The sequence below is a fragment of the Pagrus pagrus genome (genome assembly GCF_965226575.1).
Source record: "Pagrus pagrus genome assembly, chromosome: 6".
Classification (NCBI taxonomy): Eukaryota; Metazoa; Chordata; class Actinopteri; order Spariformes; family Sparidae; genus Pagrus; species Pagrus pagrus.
In genome coordinates this window covers 5,862,356-5,879,743 of record NC_140190.1, presented here as the reverse complement: position 1 = coordinate 5,879,743, position 17,388 = coordinate 5,862,356, and the positions used below count along the sequence as shown (strand labels likewise).

The following is a 17,388-nucleotide window of genomic DNA, read 5'->3' as shown; positions in this document are numbered from 1 at the left end:
GTTCGTGTGGTACTGCAGTTCTTACCACGTCACTTGCACTAGAGAAGTCGTTGTTGAGCAAGCTCTCCAGAGCCATCCAACGGACGGGCCGGTTCTCATTATCCCCCAGACAGTGGTAATCCATGGGAAATAGATCTCGGGCAAGGGCATTGTCTGTGATCTTCACTTGCATGTTGTCGTCAATTCTGTCAGAGGGAGGGACAGGAGAGAAAAGTCGGCGTCTTTATTTTTTGGTGATTAAATTCCAAACCAAATCACCTTAAAGCCACAGGGAAAAAAGTGAACACAATGAGGAAAAATTTGAGCCAGGTCAGGGACACTTACACGCAGTTCCTGGCGGCAAGGTCTTTGTGTATGACCTCCCTGCGAGACAGGTAGCTCATTCCACAGGCAATCTGAATGGCCATGTAAACCAAGTCTTGTTGAGAGATCGCCTGAAAGGAAACGAGGGAGAGAGACACAATGTTCAGTTGAAAAGCAGAGACGGGGAAAAACACAGAAAGGGAGCAAGTGGGGACAGGAGACCACGGCTGATGTGCCTTTACTGCGTTGAGATTGGTCTTCTGTGTCAAATTGTTCTCATTTCCTTAGGATAAACTATGGGTCAAAGAAGGGAGTCACATACACAAAGACTATTTATGTCTTTAAATGCAAGCGCAAGGCAAGTCAACTGAAGAACAATTTAATCTCACACTGCTGCCATGGAAAAGGGTTTGCTTAGAAGAAAAAAAAGCACTTTTTTAAAAAAGGTATTTTGTTACACAATCACCTGACTATCAAGAATGCTGGAAAACAATCATACTCTTTAGGAAATACTACAAAACACTTAGCCATGATAGCAGCAAGGCTCCTGGAACGGCAATGTCAGTCTGCCGGTCATCTAGCGCCATCAGCTAGCATTTTTTTTTTTTTACTTTAATATCACCACAACCTTTGGATGGGTTTCCATGACTTTTCCTCGAGTGTCACCATGAGGTTAAAACCATTTGCCGTTTTGAGTGAAATGTCTCAACAACTGTCAGCTGGATTGCCATAACAATTGCTTCAGACATGTTCCACTCAGGATGAACTGTAATAACCTTGGTGATCCCTGAACTATTCTACCCTGACAGTAGATGGTTTATTTTTGCCTATCTGGGGAGTCATCCTTGAAAGCTTGTCAGGTGATTGGATGAACAATCCTGTCTATTGCTGTCCATCTTCAGCCGGTCACATCAACAGTAGGAAGGAGCTACTAGAGAAGCCAGGTGCTAAATCAAACTCTTGCTGAAGCCAGTTTGGAGAGCAGCGGAAAAATCTTGTCCACACTAATTTCTGAGGAGCAGCCATTGTTGTTTTCAAAAGAACAGTCGCTTCCCTTGCTGGCAGTTGCACCTATACCACACCCGCAGCTGCCAGTAGCTCCTCATGGGATGCTGATTGGTCCAAACCACTGTGATTTGGGCACATGTGCATGGCTTCAGGCCCGGCACAATAGATTCACAAGATCACATTATCACGCCATCATGAGGTACTTTGTGTTCGGTGCTATGAGCGTTTGATAGCATGCTAAACTTTTTTTTGTCTAATATGCTTAACTAAGATAGAGAACAAGGTAAACATTAAACCTACCTCACATTAGCATTGTCAAAAGCATTGTGAGCTACATTGGCTGTACTACATAATCAACATTGCTGAATAACTATGTATGCACCAGAGGGAAAACAATTTGAATCCCATGGCTCAGAAAGTCCCTCACTCAAAGGTTTGAACCACAATCTGACATTAAAGGAAGTTGTTTGTTTTGTGCTTGGAGCTCTTGAAGGGTCCGTAGACAATGGCTTGGCCAGCAGGTGTGTCTGACAAAAGCCTTACACTGCACAGAGCAAAGACTCCGACTGGTAACAAAGTAGGGCAGCTCTTACAATGTATATAAACATCCTGATAACTTTAAAGAAAGCACTGCCTTGTAGAAAAGAGCTCCCGAAGTGACAGTACCACATATTATTACTATTTTTGTATCCAATCTAATTAGCTGCACAGTCCGTAGCTTGGACACAAACATCGGAAATGTTTTTGCCGTTTAATCTTATCTGACAGTGGACAGTTTGATTGAATGAAAATTGATTAATGAGAAAACACAGGAAAGAAGCAATCAGTGAACCAAGAAAAGAACATTTTAAAAAGGCCTTGCCCACAAACATTTTCCATTTTCCTACAGGATATTATTCCATGTTTGAGGTTTAATCTTAGTTTGTTTTTTTTTTAAAGTGAATACCATTTCAAAAGGCTTCAACGAACACGCTGGGCAGAAAAAAAAAAGTTTGCATCAACAATATGTCAAACACCAGAGAAGAACATGCTGAACATGACCCAAAACGGGCTGTGCTAATTACCCAAAACATCAATGGACGTGTATGAATTGAGGTGATAATGCCATCATTTCCCAAATGCTCAGTGTTACATGTCTTGCAAATCAACAGTAACACCTGCAAAATAATATACATGCAAGTCAACATCTCACACAAAACTGAGATGTGTGTAGCTGGTACCTGACAGCTCAGTTAGCCACTCTGTTTGTGCAGAGAAACTAAGAGTTTTTTTTAAAAAATGCAATTATGACACCTGTGGAAAAAGTCAACACTCAACACTTTTTACTGTTCTGCCTCCGAACCAGATGTTCACTTTCAAAATGAAAGCCACACTGTAGTATTGTGCTCTCTCAGTGCTTTCCCCCGTTTTATCTTCCCTGCACTAAAACATTTCTGATTTATTGCTCGATGTTTATTGCAACAGCACAATTTAATGACTATGTCTTTGTCTTCTACAACTGCCAGAACTAAATAATGAGATTGTGGAGAACGAAGGTGCTGATGTGTTACCTGAAACTTTACAAAGCGGTTTTGATTAATGTAAATTGGTGGCAAGCTTCATCTTGTGATTGCTAAGTGTTTGCTACATCTGTATTTTTGGGCTGATTGATTGGTTGGATCTGTGCTGTGGCTTTGCCAAGCACATCAAAGTCTCCCTGGGGTTAACCTGTACAAAAGCCTGATTGTCTTTACACAGTGAATAAAAATCGCTGCCTTAAGCACTGGCTTCACAACTATATCAACAGTTGGTCTAATAACAGTGTAAACAGTAGTTTCTGGGAGGTGTTGATTGCTTCGCGAACACAAAACCTTCTTTCAGGTTTGACTCTCGGACAGAATCTGACTTTTCTTCCAATTTTAGGGATTTATCTTAACAGCTTCATACATTTCTCAATCCAATGCAATAACTGAGTTGAACTCAGAGGCATTTATTGCGATGGTTTAAAAAGGAACTCGTGTTTTTAGCTCCGCCAGATCTATGCCGAGTAGAAGCCTCACCTGTGGGTTGTTAGCCTCGGCTAGCTTGCATTGCCGCAGGAAGAGCTTGAGATTCCCCCAAGCCATGAAAGGCAACAGCACCATGGGCTTCTCTCCGTCCTCCGTACACACATGACTGATGGGCAACAGATTTCTGAAGGTGGAGAGAAAGAGCAGGTGAGGTCGCTACACGTCAAAGAGTTCTTGGAAGATGGAAAAAAAATATGTTGCAATGATCATCATAAACATTACCAAACTATTGAAGAGGAAATGACATAAAAGCTTATCTTTAAAAAAAAAAAAAAGAGGAAGAACTGAACCAACATGACGATAATCTTTTCCACATATAGACAGTACAGTGAGAGTCCAAATCTCAAAAACTCAGGGCAAGATTTGCTTAACTGAACTAAAAAAAATAATTAAATTGCATTCACTGTGAGCCTCACTATCAAAACTGAGAACGATTGTTTGCAAAATAAATGACTGTATTTTAAAACCCAGACCGGAACAAGCTCAAATGTCATTTCGGAGTGCTACATTTATGTCAGAAGACACATTTTGTTCCCCAAATGTGGTGTTCTTTCGTCAGCGTTCAAACCGAGTCTTCAAAAAGATGATGACAGGAACTGCTCTGATGGAATACAGTGTTGGGGTGTGAGTAAACCAGACTTTTCTTCTGCTACGTTATGAACTGAAAGTGTTGCGAAAGTGGACAGCCGTGACGATAAAGAAACCAACATGTGTGTATAACCGTGGTACAGGTTGACAGTGTAATGTGATGTAACAATGGCCTGTTGGTCTAAGATGCAAACCACATCGGGGTTATGAGGTATTTTGGCTTTCCCCCCTTCTTTTAAAATATAATCTATTGCTCGAATGTTTTATATTTAGATTTTTTTTTTTTTTTTTATCAAATGAAGGAAAATGCAACGACTGGTCCTTTGTGTTTGCTTCTACTCACCTATGATGAAGTCCACGGAGCTTGCAACTTTCAGTCAACATCATGGTCACCTGCACCTCAGACGCATGATCTAAACAATTTCATCACACACAAAACCTCATTAAAAATAGAGCAATCTAGAGTGACCTGTGCAGTCAAAAAGTTGAAAGTTAAAAACATAGTTTCTGAACTCTCAGACCCCATGCAGTGTTTGACATTCATTGGTTTCCCTGCACAGATTCCTCTGCCAACAGTCATTTGTAGTGGGAAACTTCAGAGGAAAACTGACTTGTGCCAAGCGCAACGAGTCCAGTTTTTAATCTGTGTATGCAGCTTTGCCATCGTCTGCTAGTTATGGAAAGCCGTATTGTTCCCTTCCCAAAAGGCTCATGAGGAGGAAGTAAAGATTCTAACAACGCCAGGACTGGCATGAAGATATTGTTCGCTGAGTGGTATCCACCCCTCTCTGAGTAAACATTAGAGAATGGAGAGGTCAGAAGGCAACTGGCAGAGAAAGCTGACACATGCCGCTAACAAAGAACCTGACAGTCACACATAATGGAGTCATGCAGCATGACTATGACATTTAATTCATTAACTGCGCCTGTTTTTTGGATTGAATCCATGCATGACCATCTGCTGAAGATGTTAGAAAAGTACCGACTATTTCTGATAGACAACAGTTTCATTAACAGGCTACAGAGCTCACCACCAGGGCTCACTAAAGAAAAATACATAAATCAGAAACTGCTCACTCTCTACTGAATATTCAGCTATGTTTCAGTCCAACACAACCATCATAATTCACCTTCGTCTTTGGCATAACAATCATGTTTCGGTCCAATGACGTTTTACTGAGCATGGCACTGTTTGCTTTCCCAACCAACACACTTAGAAAACTCAGTCAGCTGCACATTAATATGAGAGAAAGAAAACTTGCATCACATTGATTTCACAATATTTTCATTTCTTTAGCTGCTGTGCATTCAACTGTGCATTAAATGCGAGGATGGAGCGCATACCTTTCACCGTCTTCACGAAGACCTGCTTTTCCTTACTGGGGTCCTTTTCATCCAGCAGCACACCGTGGAAGATGCGGCCAAACGTGCCTGTCAAAGACAAATGCCAGGATTTTATTTGAGGAAAAGGGCAGGAGAGACACAGCCAGAAGCATCACAAGCTAAGACCCAAATGTCACCTCACTCACAGGCCGCCATGCCTGGCTGATCTGTGAACAGAGATGGACAGGCTTCAGCTTAAAAGCCTTTGTCTTTTAATAGGATTAGGCAGTTTTGGCTCTTGTCTCTTTGACAAGAGCCAAAACGAGAGATTCACTAGAGCTCAGAGGACCTTTCATCGCCGAGAACGATTCAGAAATACGAATGAAGGGGAAAGGCAAAGAGCGCACGTTCATCATCTCCTTTGTCTAAACTGTCACCACATTGCCTGCAGGACTTTACTGAGGTAGGATGCCATTTAAGAAGATAAACCATCAACATAAACTCAGAAAAAAATCTGAGCCCTAAGGCTAACTGTGCCTTGTGTTTCAACAGGAGAGGAGTCGAAGTGTAACAACAGGGTTAGTGTGTAACTGTCTTCTTCACCCCCCCCACCTTCTCCATCAAGCCTGTCTGGACCTGCTGGCTCCTGAAAAACAGAACCCAACTCAGAGTTCAAGCACCTCTGAGACATGGCCTTGTATGTCTTGTATTTGTCACTTCTTACTCCTGTGTGTTTAATATTCATTTTGCATTTGCTGTCATTTATTATGAAGGATCTGATGTATGTAGCTCTGCCCTGACTGCACTAGCAAACTACCCACATATATCACGTAAAGTCTGGAAGTCAGATATAAACAGATGTACAGATATCTGCTGGTGTGTTTACTTGCAGATGAATGTGGAGCATCCTGATAATATATTCACAGTACTTTGAACATCGTACCTGTGTTGTATTACCTTGTATCAATATTTACATTAACATAATGGCTTTGATTGAAAAAACAAACCAACAGAACGTAAGTTGTGCAAGACAAAGAGTCATGTTGATGACTCTTGGAGTCATAAAAGCTTAACTGCCCATTTAAAGACACCACACCCTTGCAAAGTACAATCCTTGACAATCTATAAAAATCACATCAGGTAAGTATACAGTATATAATCAAACAAATACCAAGACCAAGGGATCTTAAAACCAACCAGAAGCTATCAAGCTGTTGTTCAGAGGCCATGGTGAGGTTGTGTTTGTCGCTGAGAACATATAGATTTGTTAATATTTGCCTAAAGGTCTTAAACAAGCAAGACATAGCCACCTGAAACAGGTCCAGCTTAGTTCTGGGTTAACAAGTCCACACTAGCAGCTCTGTTGGGCCGTACTTAGGCAGCAGGGAACTTTAGGATAAATGCAAACATGCTGAAAATGGCAATTTTAATAAGCTGATGTTTAGCAAGTAATGTTTACAGGAGATGTTTCATGTTCATTTTCAGTTCATAATTTTATTTTGGTTTACCACTCGAATAGGTTTACAATGTTTTTATGCTTGAGAAACACATCAGTTTTCTCATTCTGTCCATTTCTGCAGCACTGTATTTCCCCTCACACTCTGTTTTAGCTCCCGTCTCTTTAAGGCCCCGCCTCCCGAATACCCAGTCTCCTTTGATTGGTCAGCTCACACACACCCGACCCAGCACTGCAAAAATCAACAGAGCAGCTGTGCTAAATCAGTTCTTGCATGCCAAAGTAGCTGTTAGGCATTAATTATGCAAATATGTGACTCTGTGAGAATTAAAAATGGGACTACTGACGAGGCATTTCAGGAGCAGCGTTTTCTGTGGGAGAGAGGAGCTTCTGTTGGTGCAGACTTTGACCTTTTTAAATTTCAAGATCTTTTACATGCACAAGAACAAATATAAAACACAGAAGGAAAGGGAAGTTTTGTAATAAACTAAAGTACTGGACAAAATAAAAAGTTTAACCTGCTGGTGGGGCAAGATGATAAGTCAGGGGATCATCAACGTTATTACAATCCATGCTGAGGGGAACATGAATGTCTGTAATAGATGTCATGGTTTGCCATCCCGACAGCCATGTCACTTGCTAAGACATATTTGAGTACTGACATACTTTGAGATGGGGGGTTCAGTTACAGCTTTTGTAAACAGTTTACATGTTAAAGTTGGCTTTAGAAGAGATGAACAAATGAAGAAAAACCATCAGAGGACCTCGAAGTGGCATTTAAAAACAGAACACCCACACATTTCTCTTCCATTGTTTTGTAGACACCCTTGGGTAACTATTACATCATTCCACACTAAACCCCAATGTGGGCAAATCTCCAGAAAGTGAAGTACAGTCTTGTTCAGCTCCATCACACCATGACGATGCTGAATCGTCTCCAAAAGCATCCAGCTCCTGAAGTGAGAAAGACCGACGGAGCCAAACTGAAACCCAAGAGTTGTTTTTATCTTTGATACGAAGCCAAAGAAAGAGATTTAGGAACTTCAGTTTCTAAGACTTCCTGTCAATGTGTAATATGCCTGAGCAAGAACACTATATTTTGCTATATTAGGTGCATTGACACTGATGTGATGGGGCATGCTTATTCACTGGAGGAAAAAAGCAGCATTCATATCCATAGGTCCCTGTCCCTGTCCCTGTGCATTTATTAAACTAGTTCAAATAAACAAAAAACAACTGTTTGTGCAGGAGTCTCTGTATATCACAGGGTTTCCACTAAAAACAGGTAGTACCAGTCCATATGTCCTGATTTCAACGTCCAGTCAAATATTACCTATTGATTGCTTGGTTTTGAAAATATTTTGAAAGTTTGATTGTTTGGCTACGTCTGATCTCTCTCGCTCGTTGCCGTTTGCCGTTATATAACTCAAAATGTGCTTAGAGATAATTATTTCCACTGGACATCATGTACGGAGACTGTCTTTTCTTACCAACATTATGCAACAGCATTTGCACTTTGTTTCCAAAGTGGTACTAGTGGCAATAGCTTGTAGCAGTCTAAATCTTAATCTCTTGTGTCTCTTAACAGATATACCCCTTTCACACTGGCCAAAAAAACCCCACTATCACCTGCAAACATCTGGCTTTTGTGTGCAATTGACAATTGACCCTGCAGTAATCACGGGTATTTATCGCCTCCGGCTCGGCTCGGCTGTGATGTGAGCACAACACCCCGGTGAACGCAAGCATTTTCTCTCCTTTTCAGGTGAGATGCAATGACGTGTGTTGAGGTTAAAGCTGCTGGCTCGTAAAAAAAAAAAAAAAAAAGTCTATTAATTTCTGTCAAGCAGCACATGAACATCGTTAAGTCTGCGCTGACTTTGAAAGAGAGATTGAAGTAAAAGATATTTAAAAAGTAACTTTTGTTAGTGGCTTCCATGTCTGAGCCTAGTCAGCTGCCAGATCGATACTGCACATGTGCAACTCATCAGAAAGAAGTGACCCGGGGTTTAAGTCCGACCAGTGGCCAGACATATCCCTGACCTCCAGTTGAGGTGGTTCGGGCAACTGGATTACAAAGTGTTTTGAATGTATTTGAGCCCATGTACACCTGGATGCTTCCATTATTAAACACTATCCAGTTACAATTGAGGCCCATAATCAACCAAACTCCTGGAAGTGTTGAAGATAACAGGGAATAAACTATGTAGGTCATGACCCCTTATCTGAAGCAATATTGACATTTCAGAAATGTTTAATAGTTAACTAACCACAAGTGCTGCACCCATGTTCCTCGTGTGTGAAACAAGAGTTAGGAGCTTACTGGGGAGTTTCATCTCTTATCATATGGTTGGAAGCTACTTAAGACTTTCACATATGTATGGCTGCAAAAATAAATACTATGACTTTCATCATCTCTGCAAAGAATGAACAAAATGATCATGAGTCATTGTGGCCCGCTGGCAGGAAGTTTCAGTTCCACTGTTCTTTCAATACATAAATAATCAGATATGTGTTTATATATAAATACACATTCTTGCCAAATCGTAATTTATTGACCTCTTTCATCTTCATCAGTTTTGATATGATTGCTATCAGCAGATAAGTGTTTTATTGCTCTGTTCATTTGAGTGCATCTCTTCAGTGTTGGCATTTTTGAGGAAGTCTTTCTTAATGATTTGTGGTTTTTGAATGAGGGGAAAACCACTGTACACTCCTCTGACTCTACTGCGCCAACTAGTACTGCTACTCCAATCTCAAATGCACAGCGGGACTCATGAGCAGAGCTAGGGAAAGAAATAATAACCACCGTAATCAGCACCGTTTTGGAGAGCGAAGAGTAGACACTCATTTTAGTTCCACTTTTCAGTGTAATTCTGGAGATAATGTTCAGACCTTTCTGTAGAATGCTGATTTGGTGTTTAAGTTAATTTGGTGTTTAAGAGACACAGAGAAAAAAGAAGGAGGACAGACGGAGCAAGACAGACAAGTACCTTCATGCAAGACATCCCGCAGTGTGACTCTCTCCCTTGAAATGGCAATGTCTTTCACTTTAGCTTTGGCCTCCATTAGAGTAACACTCCTCAGGTCATTCTTCTCTATGCGCAGAGACGGGTAACCTGTGAGGACGGAAAAACAAAGACTCACATTAATGGAGCACATGATCCAAATGTAAACAGAACACTTTCAAGGAGATTGACAAGTCTTTTAACCTTGATTAACACCTGAAAACAACCCGAGGGGGACATACATCACTCTTGACAGGGGCAAAATTCTTATTCAGAGAGGTTTCTTCGAAAACACATTCAAACACATTGAATTCAAAGAATTCCAGCAATTACAAGAAACAAAGTCAGCAAGACGTGTACATTACTTTGCACATGTTGCATCAAAGCAACTTCATGCAAAGTCCTGTATTACAGCACTTCTATTACATAACCTCCCTGTGTACTCACTGTCATTAACTGCTGGCTCACTGTGGTAGGACTGAGTTTTAGATAGAAAAACACAGAAAGTTCCTCACAGTGTCTGCAGACAGTGAACGCACAACCCCCTTATATCAACACACTGCATGTATGCACAACATGTCAGTGATGAGAGATAACGTATTCCAACCTCCATTCTCTGCAGCTCACTGCTGCTCAGGAGGAACTGTGGGCAGCTGCTTAGACCGGCTGCAGATAACAACCTCCTGATAAAGTTGGAGGCAAGGATAGTCAATCTGCCTCCAACAGACAACAGCCTCTTTTTATTCTTGTGAGCTACATCTGATACTTAGATATACTCAATATAGGAGAACAAAGCAGAGGGGTTAAGATAAGGCTTTAATCTTGAATCCCATCCGAGTTCAAACATGCTGACATAGCTACATCTTTTATAAGGTGCTAGGATGAAAGGTTTAAATCTCTGCTGCAGCATGTGAACTGTATATGCTGTAGTCAGAGGTACCACAGTACAGGTCAATGCTGCCTCCTAGAGGTCAAACTAAGAGTGACATTTATTTTATCTATATTTTACACTGCAGAAGACAAAAGTTTAAACATACATTTTTTTAAAATGCTGGTGAAACTGGTATTGTCAGGAGCAACTGTACAATTGCTAACTAGGGGACAGTACAGTATGTAGCACAATTATTTTTATTTTTGTATTACTGTTACATCTGGTTATACAGTGTACTGTGTTGATGACAAACCTTTCCAAGATACTTTTTCTGCAATTATTAAACGAGTCAAAAGACTTGATAGCAACAGCCAATGATTCAAAACATGGGGGGCCGACGTCACTAGTATTGCTTTTGAGGTGTTGCTAGAGCTGTTTCAACAAAATTCAGATGTGTTTAAATTTGACAATCCTGATCTATGAAAATGACTTAAAAAAAAAATAAATTAAATTTTGATTCATTTATAAAAATTATTGACAATTTTCAGTAGGTCAAATTTTCAGTGGGTGAAAAACCTAAATAGGTATCTGTAGCCTACAACACACAGCACAACAAGATGCCAAACAAAGGTGACAGAAAATATTAGTATAAAGCTGGTGAGATGCATGGACCAGTGATCTGAGGCTTGATCCAGCCAGTAAGAGGAAGGGCACCCTCCAATTTATTTTAAAGGATGAAGTCTCATCCTAATGCTTTAACTAGAAGCAGAGCGTGGGGATATTTAGGCGAACACCCAAAAAAGTGTGCGGACAGAAACATGGTTAAAGTGTTGACCACAAAACAGTATTATAGTTGTGAGTGGTCTCTGGAGCTTCAGTAGAACTTACTTTTGGTTTCATGAGGGGGAGCACCGGGGTTTTGGAAGGAGGAGGCAGCAAGCTGGAGTATGGGTGCAGAACCAGGGTGATTGTCTGATGACAGGAGGACAGGGGGAGGGAGTGGGGGGGGTGACAGGGAGACAGGGAGACAGCGAGAAGGAGGTGATTTAATGGATAGCTCACTCAAATTACAACATGGAATTTGCAAATTGGGTAAACTAGCCCATTAGAAGGTGGGTGGAAATAAAATGGTTGGATGGTGGAGCAAATTATCACATTTAGCAAAAGCGTAAGACATAAGGAAAAGGCAAGTGGGTCACACAAAATGCACAGGGGGTGAGATGTGGGCTGCATCCACAAGAGGGCAATGGAGAATCATACACTGACAATCAATGAGGCAGAAAAACAGCTGGTGTGCTTCTCCAGTGGTTTCCAAAACAAACCACCGATATCAATGTTCCAATGAGACCAAGATTAATGTCATCAGTATCTCACGAGGTGTTAACACTTAATGTGTGATCCTCTCCACTGATCCATCATCCTTTATGTAGGATGAACAGCTGCCTGTTTACCCAACTGATGAATGACTGTCTAGTAAGGCTTGTGAATTACTTTGCATGATGACATCAACACTTTGAAACAAATAGGTAAGATCTTGTGACAATCCTACCAAGATGGATCTCCATTTTGAAAGTTGCAATGTCATAAGTTGCAAAGCTATAATGCATTTCTACAGGCAGGAAAGTGCCTTGCAGGGTAACAACAACAAGGTAACAGCGTAATTCATCTGTCATTATACAACACAGGGTTGCATAACAAAATGAAAGTTTTTAGTTCCTTCATCTTACACAAGCAAAGAACATATATACATTTTTTTTAGGTATATACATAAACAGTATACATAAACATGTACGTATACAAACAGGAAATCATTCTGTAGTGCATTTTTTTAAATTTGCGTTGCGGGGATTGAGAATATCAACACTAACATAGTGATGATAATATAGTTTTCATCCTCACTGTGAAAGTTTGACACTGAAACACTGTCCATCATCTCTGACTGCGCTTGAGCACCAAGCATCAATGATGTAAACACATCTCTTACCATCATTTACATTTGCACGTCATTAATCTTTTTGTTTGTGAATGCATTTTAGTGGTGTTGATGTAAGAGGTTGGCTCATAATAACTTTTTCACTTAAGCAGCAGTTGTCAGGCAACCTCACTAACTTTGTTAATTTGCCATCTGCACTGTTCACTTCAAGATGAGACCATACCTTTCTACGGATGGATGACTGTTTTCAAGCCATGACACTGCCCAAAATATATCCTGCAACAAACTAGGTAAGCCTTGTTTTTAGCCTAGACACATACTGGAAATGCCTTCGCAATGCATAGTATAAAATGGCCAAGACACTTGAGTATTGCACATGCGCACATTGCGATAACGATGCTGAAATGATACATTGTGCAGCCTACTTCTTAAGTTACTCTCAGCAAGAAAGTGAAAATACATATTTCACAACATGTTTCCTTCAAATATGAAGCTCCAGCCAGGATACAGATAGCTACAGATGTGCATTATGGTCAGGTATATGAAGAGGTAGTCACACAGACCAAAGTACTGTTGCCTGTAGCGACAGGGATTTGGAAACACACAAATTGCAGAAGGGAAGAGAGTGCCGACTGAAATAATCGACCAATGGCAGGCTTATACCACCAGCCTTCATCCAGTGAGTCAGACTAATGAAAAGATTTGAGGAGCTATTAGATGAGACAAAGAAAAATGCCTTTCAACTACCGAAGACATGTTTGTCCAAAAGTCGTATCTCATTTAAATCTCAGGCTGCTGTGGTAACTATGTTGCTGCTTTTATCATGGCAACCCTGAATCCAACTTCATGGCCCCCATTACTTACACTTAATTAAAAGGATAACTCCAAATGATTAGCAGAAATTGCTCAGTGTAATGTTTATGTTGTCAGGCCAAATTATTTCCTCTAATACAGTACAGACTTAACCATAATTACAAAAGGAAGCCAGCCAAGAGAACAAGGGCTGGATGAGTAATTATACTGCTACCTTAACAACAACAATAACAACTAACAAATAACTCTCCTGGAGCTGAGATTCACTGACTGTTTAATCCACCGTCATTCTGCGAAAAGCTTAAATATTAAAAGCTAGTAAGTCCTAAAACAGCTTTGAGGTGGGTAAGTATATTGTTTAGACGTATACACATGAGGTGGTAAAGTTTTAGTGCTGTTTCCCATCATGTTCTAAATTTACATCAATTTAGAGCAGAACAGTTTCTGCCAGGTCTTATATAAAAGCCTGCTTGTACTTCTATAACTGCTCAACAGTTGGCTTGACAGAAAGCACACAGTGAGCAGCACATTTACACGTTGCTCAGACAGTAATAGGTCACAAGGGACAAAAAGAAAGGGGAACATCACTGCAGGAACTCTGTTCTTCATTACAATCTTATGATACTGGTTAAGTTAATTAGGTCATTCACAGTCGATTATTGCATTTGGAAAAGCATGCACACTCTCAGATGCCAGTGTGAGGGAAGAAGAAAACAACTATGGCGGACTGAGTCAGGCTGAATGTACTTGAGCACTTCTAGGTTCCATCTTGTGAGTGCAAAAACTTTTCAGATCTTTTTAAAATAAAACCTGAACTGAGGTTGCAGCTTGTTACTGATTGCCTTTGGGTAAGTAAAATCTCTTACTTGTGACAGGGGCTGCGTTGTTTGGAGTGTCAGCCCTCAGGTACTGTGTGGTCTGAGTGGACGGCTGAGACAGGCCCTGCGAGCTCCCGCTGTCACTCACACTGAAAGACACAGAGAGGAAAAACAGAGTTATCCAGGGCAGCAGTTGGTAAATCCATTACCAAGTTCATCACATGTAAAGTCCTTCCTAACTTCCTAATAAATAAGATAGTTTCAAACTAATGATTTACTGAATCAGGTCGCACCATTAGAACTGAATATCTGGGCTAGGGAAGAGCTTGGTTGTGTGTAAATATGTCGCTTGGAAACATCTGTAGCACCGTCCAACTAAAAGCAGTCAATTATGTAAACAAGCCGCTGTAATATCATGAGCTGCATCATAACTTCCTAACAGCTTTTCAAAGGCTTGATCTCTACTAGTGTGTCCGATGAAACAAGTTTTAATTTATTAATGTGTGAATCTCCACTTACATACACATTGATTTTACAAACAGCCGGTTCAACCAGCTACTGCTCTCAAACACAACTCTTAACTTAGGTACAGAAAAACAACGAACGGTTATTTCAATGTTGATTTAACAGACAATTATTTTTTTTATTTTTATCTATTTATCATTGAATTGTTTATTCCATTAAATGTTAGGAACTGGTAAGAAAATGTTAACAATTTTTCAGAGCCCAAGGTTACGTCTACAGATGCCTTTTTGTCTTTCAAACAGTCCAAAACCAAAGGATAAATCAGTTTACTAGTATAAAATACGTATGTACGCTTTGTAATTCGTTTTGCTAAAAGGTACCTTGATCTATGCTAATCAGACACCGAAGTGATTATATGAGAACAAGGGTCAAAACAATCTTTGTACAATTGAAATGCATCACTGTCCCGATGCCTAACTTCTTCAGATCAACATCAAGGAGAGGATGTGCAGGCTTCCTTTGACATTGATATCTGATAACCTGCGTGGCTGCCTACAGACATCTGGAGAGGAGATTACAGGAACTGAACCACAGGAAAGCTAAAGTGCAGGTTTCAACTTGATATAATCCTCTCTGTGGAGATGACCTATTTTTGTTGGTCTTTGAGTCGGAGCGTTCAGAAAACATAATTTTCACAGGTGACACATACTGTAGAAGGCTGTAAATCTGCTGAACTGTGTCCTGGTTTTCATTAGTTTCAACAAGTGGACCTTGCTAAGCTGACATATGACAATGACTGTAGTTTGTGTGGACAAACTAAAAAACAAGCAAACAAACCTGTCCTCCATCTCCACTCTCTTCATGCTGTGCAGGTGCAGGATGGCCAGGATGATGGCCACAAGGAAGATAACAATGCAGCACACGCTCACGCTTATATAGAACACCTGGGTGGAGGTGGTGGGGGTGGTCACATCGTCTGCTGCAAACAAGCCACACAGACACAGAAAGGGAGAACCTCAGAAAAATGGGACATCTTCGCACAGAAAATAGCATGCTCATTACAGGAAGCTTCAGCGTTAGCTATTATGAAAGAATCTGAGCAAAAATATGAGGTAAGGCAATGACATAAAGACCCGAGTGAGAGAGGGGGAAGCTCTAAGTGCACCGAGGGCTCCACTTTGGGTTAATGGAGGCCTGGAATACCCAGGATCCAGTGTCTGAGAGCTTTTCTCATCACCTCTCTAAAAGCCTCTGAGGGCCCCAGGTTCCTCGGGCCTACCCAAGCAGAAGGAGACAACCCACTAATGGTACTTTGTTACTGAGGCTGTGGGCTCACAAAGAGTCTGAATAAATCCCACTGAAGAGGACTACCAAACCAAGGGGTGGGGGCTGACAGAGTGCACTTCAACAGGAGAATGAATGTTTCTCTTTGGGCTCTGAAATCATACGCCTTGCTTATGGAAAGTTTGACTTATGTGGACTGCTATCCAGACTTCTTAGTACTAATCCAGCCTCTGTCTTATCAGGCTGATGCCACCTAATGATAGATAATACAAGGAGGAGCAAGTGGAGCAGTGTGTGGAGGCAAGATTACTTACGGCCCGGCCGTGGAAGAGTGTTATTGTTGATGGGAATGGGAATCTCCGGGTTAGAATCTATTCCTGCTGACAGAGTGAGAAGGACAGAGAATCATGTCAGTGTAGTATGTGAAGGAAAAAAACAGCTTGTGCATTTAATGTAAGTTTTGATCAAACAGACCCAAGAAATTATGCATTTCCACCACATCTCATGTACTCAAAATATAGCAAATCAGAGACGTTGCCACATTAAAAAGCAACAACTCAGTATGAGATGTCATTTTTGCCAGCATCATGGCAACAACACCATACCATGTGGTTGTAGGATGAGGTCAAAATGTTCTATGTAATCTAAAGATGTGTGTCTTTTTTTGAAGCTCAATGTTGAAAGAAAATGTGCAGATGACTTAAAGGAATTTAAACCACCAGAAAGGCAGATAGCCTTTCTTCAAAGAAGTGAGGAGAATCGTTTGTGCTTCTTTAGTAACAGCAAATAAAAGCCCCCTCCCTCTCATGGGGAGAACAACATAGAATAGAACAGATGAATGATCAATTAAATAACTGATTTCATAGTCAATAACATCAGACAAACTACGTATCCAGAGTTCTATGAGACCTTAGTCCTAATATCGACCAGCAGTAAATAAAGTGTAAGATAAAAAGCAAAAGTGAGGCCTGTGTTTTGCAAATCAACAGCTTCTCGTTGACAGAAAGGACTCTTTGTTCAAGGCCCCGACACAAAAACCTGAAATAGGTTTTTTTAAGTTGAGCTGCCAAGTTCCTAAAAGGGCTTCTAGGATCCTCTACTACAACACTACAGGTAAAATAAGGGAATAGAGTTGACAGGCGGGATTGCTTAGCCTAAGTTCTCAGTACCACTCAGGCGTACAAAGACTCTCTTATGGCTGCTAATTTGACTCAAAATAAGATGGGGATAAATTTGTTTCCATGAGACGTATGACGAGAAGCCTCCCGGCCACATATAATTATCTTCAGGCAGTTTGAAAATAGCACAGAGCTGAAAACTCAAAATACAAAAACCTGTAGATCTCCCAGAGTATCTGACGAATACGGGTGACAAATTTAAGCAAATCAAATTCTCCACAACCTCTACGTTCTGCATAGAATATACTTTGGGAAGAAAAACATTTTTTTATTTAAGTGTCATAACAGTATG

General features: G+C 40.7%; 1 protein-coding gene across 7 annotated transcripts in view; it reads right to left on the bottom strand.

Moving 5' to 3' along the window:
- The window catches only part of LOC311258773 (sushi, nidogen and EGF-like domain-containing protein 1), a gene marked incomplete at its 5' end in the record, with an annotated part of 69,416 nt that overhangs the window by 5,593 nt on the left and 46,435 nt on the right, over nucleotides 1-17,388 (bottom strand). For 3 of the 7 annotated variants that reach the window (XM_084355344.1, XM_084355347.1, XM_084355350.1), the window contains 10 exons: nucleotides 26-185; nucleotides 325-434; nucleotides 3,351-3,483; nucleotides 4,291-4,360; nucleotides 5,292-5,378; nucleotides 9,720-9,845; nucleotides 11,494-11,577; nucleotides 14,218-14,318; nucleotides 15,472-15,613; nucleotides 16,233-16,298. In XM_084355344.1, the coding sequence (XP_084211470.1) occupies nucleotides 26-185; nucleotides 325-434; nucleotides 3,351-3,483; nucleotides 4,291-4,360; nucleotides 5,292-5,378; nucleotides 9,720-9,845; nucleotides 11,494-11,577; nucleotides 14,218-14,318; nucleotides 15,472-15,613; nucleotides 16,233-16,298 (1,079 nt within the window). The remainder of the gene's footprint in view (nucleotides 1-25; nucleotides 186-324; nucleotides 435-3,350; nucleotides 3,484-4,290; nucleotides 4,361-5,291; nucleotides 5,379-9,719; nucleotides 9,846-11,493; nucleotides 11,578-14,217; nucleotides 14,319-15,471; nucleotides 15,614-16,232; nucleotides 16,299-17,388) is intronic. The other 4 variants (XM_084355346.1, XM_084355345.1, XM_084355348.1 and 1 more) reach the window with 4 other exon arrangements.